This window comes from Pinus tabuliformis, chromosome 4_2, assembly GCF_031772625.1.
Source record: "Pinus tabuliformis cultivar Carrire ecotype Pingquan chromosome 4_2, CPIR1, whole genome shotgun sequence".
Classification (NCBI taxonomy): domain Eukaryota; kingdom Viridiplantae; phylum Streptophyta; class Pinopsida; order Pinales; family Pinaceae; genus Pinus; species Pinus tabuliformis.
In genome coordinates, this window is record NC_142304.1 from 860,447,843 (window position 1) to 860,461,884 (window position 14,042).

The 14,042-nt window shown below is 35.1% G+C and overlaps 1 protein-coding gene across 1 annotated transcript; it reads left to right on the plus strand.

Annotated features, from left to right (window-relative positions):
* Positions 1-3,931: 3,931 nt before the first annotated feature.
* On the plus strand, positions 3,932-11,262 carry LOC149172379 (large ribosomal subunit protein uL6-like). Its single transcript, XM_089424310.1, has 3 exons — positions 3,932-4,496; positions 8,251-8,373; positions 10,948-11,262. Exons 1-3 carry the CDS (start codon positions 4,134-4,136, stop codon positions 11,026-11,028), a joined length of 567 nt encoding a protein of 188 aa, XP_089280436.1. The 5' UTR covers positions 3,932-4,133; the 3' UTR covers positions 11,029-11,262.
* Positions 11,263-14,042: the final 2,780 nt, after the last annotated feature.

A 14,042-nucleotide genomic window follows, 5' to 3' on the forward strand; every position in this document is an offset into this window, starting at 1 on the left:
CAAAATCACATTCGGTAGTCACTTTTCATATTTTCTAGTCCACCGCCAACCTCATCTCATCATCGCCACAAAAACAGTGGCACATGTCACTATTCGAATCTGATCACGATATTAATGATAAAGCAGAAGGCATATGCAACATGCCCATCTTTGCAAAAGTCCCTTTTGCACACCATGATATTCGCGGAGTTTTGGAGGTCCCAATCGAAAAAGGATTCTAGCGAGTATTATCGTACACATGGACAAATGTCACCGGTGTATGATCGGGACAGATGTCAAACGAAGATGAAAAGTGTAGATGAATGAACCTGATCAATTTCAAAAAGGGACACCTTCGGTGTAATAAAATTTGAATGATGATCCTGCATCCAGTTGTTGCTCTTCACATACTTCATAAGGCCTCTAGACATTTTATCAATGTAATTTTGGACTAGTTTTTATTAATGTAATATAAAACTTTTTAACCACAACCATTTCATTCCAGTTACTTTTCGCTTGCACTAGCACAATGGTGTTTGTGTAAATCTATTTGGACATTAATAATTTGTTCAAATGAAGGAATTTATTTTTCTTGATGCATGTATTTATATATTCACATATGTAAACATGGTTATTTACATCGTTCGACCCATTTTAAATTCCCCTCCAGACCACCTTACACTATAAATGTCTATCCAAATTTTCTAGTAATGAAGGAAATTGAGCATGTTTGTTGACTTCACTCTCTCAATGTGTATCTGGGCTTTCCAAAGTAAAGAAATACATATATGTCCACGCTTTCAGAGAAGAAAAGAATTTGAGTGTGTTTGCTAGGAATAGGGTATGGATTGGAGTAGGGTGATTTGTGAATTAGCAATGAAGTTATTATAATCGATATTTTTTTTAACAAATAATCAATAACCTTAACTTTTCCAATTCACAACCATCAACATGGCTATTTATTTATTTTAAGAAGTTCTCGAGTATCACAATCAATACAATAAAAAGATTTTGGACATGTCAAAATCAAAGTTAATGTTAAAGAAAAGCATGAGCCATGCTAATCATTTGTATTTAAACATATTTACTAATTGAACGATTACTCTTTTTACACTAGTTATTATCTTGTACAATTTATTAAGATGGGGTGTTTAATAGACAAACATAGGGAAGCATGAGTAGTAACAAATTACTCTTTGGTCAATAGTGAGAGAGTGTGTTTATATGGAGTTCCTAGGCTCAACAACTTTGAGAAAATTCTCATCCGTCGGGTGACCTTAGCAGCACACTAGCCTCATTTCCTCCTTTGTTGCAAGCTCCATCAAAATGCTTTTAGTCATGAAATGGTTGTGCCATTATGTATTCTTTTTGGATAATATTTTGTTTCACTCCCAATTTCTCGCTCTTTTGTATTGTTCATTCACTATTCTTGGTCTACTTAACAATATCATGTGAAGTTATGTCTATCCCCTTTAATTTAAATGACCTAGGTCCATTGCTTTTCTTCACACATGTAAATATGTGAATGAATCTTAGCTATTGAAGGAAATGACAGTTAGTATTCAAATTTTTTGTGATATTTATGATTGGCCAAATTATCTTTATAATTCATAGTCAGTCTTTTGAAAATAAAAGATGCAATCACTTTTCAGTTGTATTTACCAACTCTAGAAATTGTGTTGAAAGCAATGGGCCAAGCCATTAGCAAGGTTGTAGCTATTGTTGAAATAATAAAAGTAGGTCCATTTTATGTTTGTAGGAAAATTCCTAAATTTTATGCTTCTAGATTTTAATGGTTTTCTTCTATTTTTTTTTAAAGCTCAAAGCACAATTTTCAATATTTTTTATTAGTTGTCTACATAATTGCATTGTCATTACAGGGAAGAGATTCTGGACTACATCAAATTACAACAATCAACTCAACAAGCATAACATATGTTTGGGAGCTAATTTAAGAGGGGCTATTGCCGTCAATAATATTGTGATGGCTAACTTCAAATTTAATGCTTATTATGGCATTTTCAATATTAAAAAAATAACATTCAATATAACCTTGTTCCCTCGCAATTCCTTCCATATTTTTCACTTATGCACTTAAAGCATCACTTGCAATATGCTTGTTTTTGTTGGTATAACGAATTAAGGTGGTTGTGTCCTACTTTCACTAATGAGCACATATCTTATGATATAAAAGGGTGGACTTTTATCATGCTTGTGTCTTTTGTTTTAATTGTGTTGCATTGTATTGTATAATGGATCACCGATTTGATTTGCAATTTGTCACTCTAGCTTGCAGACAATGCATCATGTTTCAATGATCACAATCACTCTTTTGTTGAAGATGCGTGGAAGGGGAATGGGAGTAAGAGGAAGAAGAGGACGGGGTAGGGGAGTTGCAACAACTAAGGCTACAACCTGAGCTTTGAAGTCTTGTATCACATTTTTGCGCACATCTCAGTGTTCCATTAAGTTTTGGTGCAAATTTCATATATGAGCTTTGAGGTCAAGAGCAGTTTGGTGCTGGAAATAAAAAAAACTGGGTGACTATAAATCAATTGTTCATGCCTAGGTGTCAACTTTGTGAATAACTAGTGGAGTTTTAAATGGTTTTGGTCATATAATATTTGATTCCACGTGAGTTTTATTGGGGGTTCTGGGATCACATGTTAATGTGAATTTTTGTGGAACATAGTAGGATTGTTATCCTTTGTGACAACGAATATTATTGAATTCAAAACATGATTCATTGGGCTTTGTGATATATATATGCTATATGCAAACACATGATTCATGTGTGTCTTCATTATTCTTTACTGTGTGTATATTGTTTGCATTATTATAAATTAGTTGTTTTCATATGAGTGCATTTTGTTTGTTTCCTACAACTTATATTGGAAAAGTAGTTAAAGTTTGTTAATTTCATTGACATTCACTAGAAAGGAAATTAGATTATGTAGGTAAACATAAATGTAAGTCATATGGAATACAAAGGATTATGGGTTGTCTGTATCAAATTTAGATGTTCTATGAAAGAAACGCAAAGTTGACCAATAGGCTTGTTGGAATGCTATTTGAGAAGAAAAATAGTATAGCAGTTCACCAATGTATCAAAGTTGGTAGTACCTTGTTACAAAGCTCCAAAGTTGGTAACTTGTTTGTCACAAATTCTGAAGAACAATTGAGGTGAGGACTCAGAGAATCTCTGATGTTTCCCAATCAGTCGAGGTGAGGACTCCTTAGAGAATTACTTTGCTTTTTTCAATTGGAAATGTAGTTATTCAAGTTAGATTCATTAATAATCTCTACAAATGAAATTAGATTGTTGTCGTAGAACTTAAATGTAAATTCATATGGAATACAAAGTAATATGGGTTCCTAGATATGTCAAATTCACATCCTCTCAAAGAAATGCAAAGGCTTACCATAATGCTATTTGAGAAGAAAAATATAACAACTATATTGTATCAAAGTCGGTAATAAGCTTGCCACAAAACTCTCAAAACAATTGAGGTGTATGGGTCTTTAGATTCTTATAAGGGGTGTTTAGATCACTATTTTGTAGCAATCGACGTGTTTGCTTCAATATTGGGGTTATTTAACAAGTTTCTTGTTAGCAAGTTTTTGGAATTTTAAAGTATACATAATTGTTAAGAATTCCCATCGCCAAGTTACTACTAATTATATGGATAATGTGATAATCTTTCTTAAAACTTTGAATTATACAAAATTATTAGAAATTCATGTTACCAAATCAATACTAATTATACATTGAAATAATCAAATACTTAATTCCCTCCTTCTTTAACTTTGTTTATTTGCAATCGGAATATACACTATCTTAAATTTCCCAATTTACCTTTTGATTACATTACTTTGATTATCCTCCATTATATCTCAATATTAACACCATCAATATTGACACTAAAAAGATTCATATATTAAAAAATACTTTTTAACATCATACAAGCACACTTTGAAACATATCTGAAACCCTTCTACTTCCAATGTTTCAAATGTTATTATCAAAGGGTGAAAAAAAACCCTAAAACAATATCATTGTGCCCCTGAACCTCTGCAAAGCCTGTGCAGCTTGCCATTGTTGTTGTCTGGTTCTTCTCGCGGGGTTGTGAGTGTGAAGCAAATTAGGTGGGAAAATGAAGACCATCTTAGCCTCACAGACAATGGATATTCCAGAGGGCGTGAAAGTGGAAGTGAGGGCCAAACAGATAAAAGTTACAGGCTCTCGCGGCACTCTCACCAGGAATTTCAAGCACCTGAATCTCGATTTTCAGCTCATGGAGGGCGGCAGAAAGCTGAAGGTCGACGCTTGGTTCGGATCCAGGAAAACCATGGCTGCCATACGCACTGCCATCAGCCATGTCACAAATCTGATCACCGGGGTCACCAAGGGGTATAGGTACAAGATGAGGTTTGTTTATGCCCATTTCCCTATCAACGCCAGCATTGGAGGTGAGAAGACCAACATCGAGATCCGTAACTTTTTGGGCGAAAAGAAGGTATATCACTTTTACTCATCATTGGTTCCTTAAATCTGTACTCGGTTTGCTGCGGAATATGATTGTCCGATTGTAATCTGTAGCTTTGAAGAACTGTGCTTGAAACATCAATGTTGTGGGAGATTTTTGCAACTTTCCGATGACGTTTAAGTACCTCTAATTCAGGGTCCAGGGGATTGAACTCGGGCTTAGGGTTAATATCTGGATCATAGTCGAACTAAGGCTAGTGGGGCTCAGGATTTTGCAACCCCGAGGTTAGGTTAGTAGCTGGACCGAAGTGAAATCTTGGACACAAGTAGGCTTTATGTTTTGCATTCAAGGGTTCAGGTTTGTTAGTTGGATCAGAATAAACCTATGGTTAGCACTAGTGTTTATTGGTGCTTATGGTTAATAGAGTGATTCTGGAGGTTCACATGGATTCGTATATAATGCAGTGAACTTTAGTAAGAGTAATTCTTAATAGAAACTTCACGAATTACAGTGCAAAATTGCCTCAGATTTCTGCCTTAATTATATGCACTTTGTTAAGTTCTTCTAAGTTTGCGAAATAGCCGAAGTGCCTCCTTTAATATTGAGAAAAGCGTTGCAACTGGCCCAAGGATTGAGTACCAGAATTCAGTCTGTTTGTACCGATGAAATGGATGTTAAGGGTTCAATCTATGAATGTAATCACTTCTGTTTGGCTAAGTTGCTGCTAGGGAGGGACACTCCTGAAAAGACAACTAGGACTTGGACCTAGACCCAGTGACTCTTTGGTGCCTCTGGGGGCGTTTGGATCTTGGTGAGTGGCACCATTTTCAACATTGAATCGTGAACCGATCAGCAGTTGCCTAAGTAGTTAACGCCGTCTCAGTAAAATCATAGAAAGTCATTCTGTGAATTTTTTGTCAGAAGATCCATTTTCCATATATGTTGGTTGTTGAAATTTTGAAATTTTCCATCTTTCTATTTTCAAACATACTAGCAGTGGTCCTGAGGCAAGATAGGTTGCCAATTACAAAAGTGGGTGCCATTGGTTATTTACTTTTTATGCCATAATATATTTCATCTTTCTATTTTCAAACACACCTAGCAGTCATCATGAGGGAAAATAGTTTGCCAATAACATAAGTGGGTGCAATGGGTTATTTTCCTTTTCTGCCATGATATAATAAGTTTTTTCTATTTAGCATGCGCGATATGATTGCGCAGATGTAGCCTATTGCAAAATATTGATCACATTCAGTTACAATATATATGTCCTTGTGGATATGACCAAAGTGTAATCCCTTTGTTACAGCCACAAATGATTAAACACGTTATTGAAGATGTAGGTGGTGGAAGCATCAGTAACATTGCCATTATTGTCATCAAGAGGTACCATGGTAAATGGAAGGAACATCAAGAACATTGTCAATTTTGTCATCAAAAGTTGCCATGGCAAGGGACTGTGAGAGCTGTAGAAGTATTGGTCTGGTTGAGTCTGGCTGAAAATCTGAACCTGATTTTTAACCCAGACTTTTGTTTTTCACCAGTGAAATGATCAATATTTTGATTAAGGGATTAAGAAACTCCACATGGTGAATGAACAGGCATTACAAGTGCATAAATTTGGCCCTTTTTGCACTTTTTCATGACCCTTTATCAAGTGGGGCATGTATGCTAGGATCACCTGGGTTTTGTGGTGGCAAGTACCCCATCTACCAGTAGACCACAGCCTTTTGGACTATCCCTGCTCCCTACACCCTAGAAAACACAGTTATATTTATTCAAGCTAATAATGAAACCTATTTAATTGTGAAGCTAGTGGTTTCTTTTAAGGCTGACCTGAAATCACAATTGTGAATAAGTATTATTTAGCGTTTTAGCCATGAGAAGCTGATTGGGTTGGGATTAGTGAAAGTGTGTATGTTTTTAGACCCCTACAGTGTTCAAACTTTAAATCTCACAAAAGTGGTTCAAGGGTGGTTGAAAAGCAGGAGAATTATCATGACTGTTAAGTCAGGTCAGGTTGCCTAATGCCTCTCTTGATTTAAAAACCTCAAATGGTACTGGATGAACTGGCTGGATGGATAGGGCCAAGGATCAACTCAGATTGGTGGATTGGTTTGTTACCAAACTGGTACAAATTGGTCTGAATGAGTCGGTTTGGTGGTGAACTGGGCAAGAAGCTCATGGACAATATCCCTGAAACTAATGGATGGGAAAATTTCTATAAATAGAATGTTGAAAGCTTGAGCTGAAAACTCTGCTAATAATAGCAGAGGATGTGCTATTCCCCTGAAACACTGATCTGAGCACTCCTGAGTTCTGAAAACTCATTTATAACTCTGGAGTAAGGTAGGGCTGGAACAAAACTCTGAAACCATATGACTAAGGTATTCATGGGCCATCGATGTTGATTGTTTAACTCTGAAATTTGGCTCACCTTGAATGATATCCATGAACATATGCCTGAAATTAATACTCAGATTTACAAAAGTAAATCTGCTGTTAACAGTGTGAGATTGCTTATCCAAGGGGTTACAACTTACAACTGATCTAGTTGGCTGTTTTGTGCCCTAACCTTCAGATTAAGCTCCCACATCAGATGAGTTTAACGAGTGATCATGTTGATTAGTGTGTAGTAAGCCAGTGGCCCAGTGGCTTGTAGCATGGTTTTTGGATTCTAGACTCTATTTAGAGCCACATCGATTTGTATTCTGTTGCTGATATGCATTACACTCAGTGGTATTTTCATATATTCACCCCTACATAGTATATAAATGAGCAAACTTTTTGCATTTTGTCACTAATGGTTTGGATTTGCCCAAATATCTTTTTTCATAAAAGTTAATTATTTTTGTATTTTTTTTAAACTGGTTCATTGAATCCAAGCTGATCTGAGTCTGAGTTGAAACCGAAGTTGATAGTTGGCCAAGTCAAAGCCTGATTCCGAGTTTTAAAACTATGGTTTGGCGTTTGAGTGATGGCCTTATAAACGTTTCTGGGTTCAAGGGTCTTGCATTCTTACAGGCATTCTCAATCCTTTAGGCTTTATGTTTTTTTTTTTTTAAATTTTTTTATTTAAATTTAAAATTTGTTTATAATTTTTAACTCTTCAAATTTGCAATCATAGCAGTATTAGGTAAATTTCATGATTGGATTTCACGGTTCACAATTAAATAGAACTTATTATTGTTTGGTAAATTTCATGTTTGGCAATTACATAAGATACATGCAGTTTAGGTTGAATTTCCTGTTAGGAATTTAAATAAAATTTGGGTAAATGGGCATTTGATATAATCATAGTGTGATTGCATAAAAAATGATAAAGATGGTTTGGGAACCTATTTGCAAATACCTAAATATATTTAGTTTTGGGTAAATTTCATGTTTTACAATTAAATAAAATTTAGATAAATGAGTGACTGGAGTTGTGCAATTAGTTTGATTGTGTGGATGATTTGCAGCCTATTTACAAATGTCACATGTTGTAAACCCCATTTTCCCCTCATTCCCAATCCTTATTTTAGAACAGTGTAGGAATCAATCAATATTCAGTCAGGTTTTCTAATGCAATGCCAGATTTTCTATAAGATAATTAGTATTAGACAATTGATTTTTTATTGGCAGTTGTATTTGTAGACCCTACTTTCTAGCATGCACTTTGTTTTTACTTTGTTGGAACCCAACAAGCACACTATTTTAATTTTGTTATTTTGTTGGACCCGAGGAGTGGGATATCTTCATTTTGTTGAACTGATTTGCAGTCAATTGAAATCTATTGATTCAGGTGAGAAAGGTGGAACTGCTCGATGGTGTTACTATTACCAGATCTGAGAAGGTGAAGGATGAAGTGATTTTGGAAGGAAACGATATTGAACTTGTATCTCGATCTGCTGCCTTGATTAATCAGGTATTTTACGTAGTATATATTCATGTTTGTTCCAAGGTATGTTATGTGCAGCTCTACTCGTCTCTCTCTCTTTTTACATGTATAAATGGACAGATATCCATAGATATTTATGAATTGATGCACTTGCACTTACATCTATATTTGCATTGATGTACTAAAGTCATGATATTGGATACTTGTGTTAGAAAATCGGAAAGGTAGAAATTTTTTCTCTTGTTGATAATTACTTGTGATATCTTTGAGTTATTATTATTTTTATCATGTTCTTCTTTTATCTTAGTTTCATCAAGCAATTACCAAATCAAAAACATGAATATCAGGGACACCAGAATTGGCACTCAGTCAGGGCTAAAACCCTTTTATAGGGGAAAACCCAGTCATAACTCTTCCTTCAGCAAATTCAAATCAAGACGAGACTCTTTCCAGACTTCTTAGACCTCCTCCAACCACCAAGTCAGCCCTTCCTTCTAGTAGATATATTTTGCTCAGCCTTCCAAGTGTCAACTCTTCAAAGTGCAGCTTCAGATCAGAATTTTGGTCCCCAGCTTCAGATTTTCGATCCCCAGCTTTAGAGCTTTGGCCTTGCAACAGAAACAGAATTTCGGGCCCAGCTTGAGCCCAAAATCTTTGCATGTGTGAGAGAAAGGTAGCCCAAAAACTCGTATTTCTTTCTTCCAGCTTCTCTCCTCCTTTTGCAATTTCACACTCTTTTTCTGCTACTGCTTCTTAGAGATCGAACTTGAGATGATACTCTCCAAATGAAGTCGAGTTGCTCAATATATAGGCTTCTTGTGAGGTTGAATTGCCCTAACCCAGGCTGACTTGATGAGGGCAGGGCTGACTTGGTGTGGAGGTGACAAATGACCATTTTGACTCAAAAATAAATCTTTTTACATGGAACAAAAGCCGAAGAAGGGTCTAATAAAAATGACAATGACTTTAATGACTCAAGACAAACCCTAGAAGTCTTCAATGGAGACTTTGACCTATAAAACATTGACCCAAGCATGAAACCCATGCTTTAATAAGTCAATTACTTTAATAATAAAATTCCTTTTTCTTTCTTTTGACAAATGTATTACATCATGACTCAAATACAATTATGAAGACCGACACTAGTTACATTCTTCAACAACTTGTTATTACTTGTCATTGATGAATTGAGTGCATGCTATTGGATTCACTGAATTTCAGCAGCCCTATTTTTAAATGTTGTCCTTTCGGTTTTAAGATATATCTCATGTTCAGGCCCGTTTTGCTCCTTAGTTCCTCTTTTCCCCGTTCTCCCCTTCTCTATTCATGTATACATTATCTGATATTTATAGGCATGAATTCATGCAAATGCATATAGATCAGATGTGTATTTGTGATTGATGAATGAATGTATGGCGTTTGTATTTGCCATTAATGTGTGAGCATGTGTTTATCAATGGGGGTATGTGTGTGTATGGTTTCATTCTCATGAATGTGTATTTGTCATTGATGAATTAAATGTGTGCTGTTAGATACTCCGAATAACAGCAGTATGAAGTTTAAATTTTTGCCTTTTTATTTTTTACTGTTATTAACTCTAATTGAAAGATTTATTAATTGCAATACTCCATGAAGCACAACCCTTATAAGACCTGCGAGTACCTGTGGGTCTTGATGGGTTTTATAGCGAGATGGGTCACTTGCATAGAACCCGCGGTTCTTACCCACACCTGTTTTAAACTCGTCTTCCCGCGTTCAACTTGCATTGAACCCACAATAAGACCCACATAAGACCTGTGAAGACCCTCAAAATTCGTTTTTTTGGAGATCAAGTGGAGGGAAAGGAAAATGGAAAGGGATTTGTATTTTCCCGAGTCTTATATGGGTCGTTCCCCAGTCTTAATAGCCAGACGGGGCTTATACAAGTACGAGTCATGCAACATGGGTAATACATAGTATTAATATTATCTTCATTGTTAGTGTCATACCCATATTAAGATGTCTTTGAAACTACACCCAGAGTTGAAGATTTTGAAGATGAGTTACAACTTTAGTGTCTCCCTACAAAATAACCTTGCGGTGGTGTTTGATGCTACATGACCTAAGCTGTCTTATGTGAAAGTTCGATTTTTTTTAATAATTTCTTCTTTGCAAATGCTGCTTTTATTAACTTGCAGCTGTCCTTCGGCTCTAACCTGTTGCCCTATGAGGATCATTTCTATGCCCATGGATTTTTGGAGTGTTTGAGTTTTACGCTTATTTCCAATGTCTCTCATACCTTTCTGGATCCTTGAAAGGGACATTTTTATGCCCATGGATTTTTGGAGTGTTTGAGTTTTACGCTTATTTCCAATGTCTCTCATACCTTTCTGGATCCTTAAAAGGGACATTTTTATGCTCATGGATTTTTGAGTGTTGTGTTAGAGTTTTGCTCTTTATCCATCTCTTGTACCTTTCTGGATATAATTGTATGAAAAAAATTGTATCTTCTTACCACTTGAATACTATAATACAGAAAATGTGTTTGGAGTTTATTGACCATGAAATAAAACCATAGGTTAATTTTTTGTTATCTTATACATGTCAATTGTAATTTTGCAGAAATGTCATGTGAAGAAGAAGGATATTCGAAAGTTTTTGGATGGTATTTATGTGAGTGAGAGAGCCACTATTGAAGATTGAAGGCTGTGCGGTCTCCCATCATTAGACAACAAATTTTCTCCATTTTTAAAGATGCGGAGTAGTGCATTTTTTAGGGTAGTGAAGTGAGCTTTATTGTTCAGGGTAGCAAACTGAGCCTTATTTCAGGGTTTTGCTAATCTAAACACACAAAATTCATGTGTTTTTTGTGTTTGAGATGATATCATTATCGTTGGCTATTTTTTGATATTCTATCTGCACTGGTTCTTTTGTTAACTTTTACAGAATTTCTTACTGTCATACGAGTATTTATCAATTTCGACACCAGCTTGAATGTAAATTTGCAACTCTGTTTTGGCTTTAAAAGTTATAGGTGGACTTATGTATGTGATGCACCTGTTCAAGTCAGGACTGCATCCTTGGTGAGTGCCAGGCTACATAAGATGATGAAATGCATGCCATGGGCCATTCATTAGGTGTGTTTATGTAGCCAGACTTGTTTTTGACATTGAAATGAAAGTTATTACCTTGATGAGATAATGCATGTCTAATGCTAGGAAAGTCTGCATGAACTAGAAACTTTAAAGTTTTGCCAACACAGTCCTTCAGATAAGTTATAACCTAGAAAGTAAGAAATTTAGCTCTATAGTTTTCAGTAAGCATTTTTTGGTTTAAAAATTTACTATATTGTTAGGCAGTATTCTATCTTGTTGTCATGAACAATTAAGGTTGTTGGTCTTCAAGTTTCTGTTTCAATCTCATGTTTTTTTTGGATGTAGCCAATACCTTATAACACGCCTTGTAACCTCCACAATGTGCTAACTTGTACTAAGTGTCAAAAAAATGTTTTATATACATGTAACATGTACAATGTGATGTGTGCTAAGGCATATTTCATTCTCATTTCATGTTTGATTCCATTTGCTATGCTGGACTTCGGCCAGATTGTATCAAACTTGGTGTACGAGTTGAAAGGGAAACTGAAAAATTATGGTGCGGAGTGAAGATTTTGTTGGATTAGTTGCTATATACTTGGATTGTGTATGGTGATTCCTATATTTTCTTTGCAAAATGAAGATGAGCTGAAACAAAGAATAAAAAGTTCACAATTGCTGGTAGCAGAGCTGTAACATTTATCGAAATTTGGTGTGAATGTGAAGAAGTGCATACATCCATCAGCCAACATGACTGAGGTATGCGGTAGAGGATGTTCTATGCTTAACAAAATGTGTGAAGTAGATGGATGTAAGAGGAAGCACTAAACAAGTAAGCTTGGGGACTGGTAATTGGTGGGGGTATTTGTTAGCGGTTGTGTAATGTCACAATCTCGAGCCTTCGGTGATGTATTAACAAAAAAAAAGCTCGTGGGAGATTGCCACTTTGATTGTGCCAAGAGCCGAATTCCGTTGTTAATTCGGTGCTTAACTTTATCATATCTAGCTAGATAATTGTTGAAACAAACCATAAAACCCTAATGTGACAAAACGATGGCGTGAAAGGAGTGGTATACGTTTAATAGCTTTGAAGTCGGAGTCTTACTGTCGATGTTTTAGGAGTAGGAGCCCGGGTTAAGAGTTGGAATTTCAAACAGGACCCAACCATCAAATTGGGCGGTTTTCACACCCCCATACCCTCTTCACATCAAGGAAGGATTTGGACGCTTTTGCTATTTTTTTTAGTGTAGTTGACGGACAAATCACCGTGTCAGCCGTCAAATTTCATCCTTGCTCGGGTTAATCTGTATTGTAAAAGTAAAGTGATTATTCTCCTTTTAATAGGTAATGATTAGGGAACTCAGTTCTGACATCAACATTAAATGCCATTCTATAGCGTGCAATAGGCTGTATGATTGAGGCAATATATACATCTATAGCGTGAAATAGAAGCTAATTTGTGTTCAAATGGATGGACACAACTCGTTAGGTGCAGAAGAAAATAGAAGTGTGGTTGAAACAAGTGGTGTCAAGGTAGTTTGGATTTTACATGGATATGGTTTAACAGCATAGGAAAGCAATTTTAGATGTGGCCACATTGGTCTAGGTGAGTGTTTTTCTTTGTTTTAAATCAACGGAACAGACTAGAATATGCAAAAAAATAAAAATAAATAAATAAATAAATAAATAAATAAATAAAAATGAAAATGAGAATATACAAAAAGTGGGTTGATGTGATTGTCGGTAAGATAATGTGTTATTTTGTAAGTATCCTTTGGCTTCTATAATTATGTGACAAAACTTGCATTTGCATTATCTACGTTGATGAGAAACATCGACACAAATATTCTTTAATAAAACATTAACAACAAATTTTATTAAAATGGAGAAATTTGTAATATGTATAACGTGGAGTAAATTGGAAAAACCTTAGTTTAACTACTTGGGTATAGAAATATTTTCGGGTCAATTTTGCTATAAATATAGTTGTTATTTGTTAAAGTTACAAGTTTGAATTGTGTAATTTGCATAGTCTAGGTGTTTTGGGGTTTTTCGGGTCAATTTTGCTATAAATATGGTTGTTATTTGTTAAAGTTACAAGTTTGAATTGTGTAATCTGCATAGTCTAGGTGTTTTAGAGTTTTTCGGGTCAATTTTGCTATAAATATGGTTGTTATTTGTTAAAGTTACAAGTTTGAATTGTGTAATCTGCATAGTCTAGGTGTTCTAGGGTTTTTCAGGGTGTTGAATATGTTTATGTAATAAAAAATGCATTTTAAACAACTAAAACAATCACGCTTAATTTGTTTAGTATGGTCAAGATGTATGTTGTAAGTAATGGCATGTTTATATGTTGTAAGTAATGTCATGTTTAATATTTTGGCTTGACCAAATTACATAAAAACCAACCTAGATCTATCTTAACTCGAGATCAAATCTATGTTGGTTTAATTCCATTTTTAAATAGGCTATATTCCACTTGAATACGAGGGTCAATACTATGAACATATTTTTATGTTAATGATTATTATTATTATTTTTATTTTATTTTGATGGAGTAAAAATGTTTTCACGTAGGGTTATTTTTATTGCATTGAGAGGTGGTGTAATATGGTAGAGTTA

Coding starts and splice junctions, on each gene's coding strand:
- LOC149172379 (XM_089424310.1), top strand. CDS start 4,134: ATGAAGACCATCTTAGCCTCACAGACAATGGATATTCCAGAGGGCGTG. Junction 4,497..8,250: donor ACTTTTTGGGCGAAAAGAAG/GTATATCACTTT, acceptor CTATTGATTCAG/GTGAGAAAGGTGGAACTGCT. Junction 8,374..10,947: donor CTGCTGCCTTGATTAATCAG/GTATTTTACGTA, acceptor GTAATTTTGCAG/AAATGTCATGTGAAGAAGAA.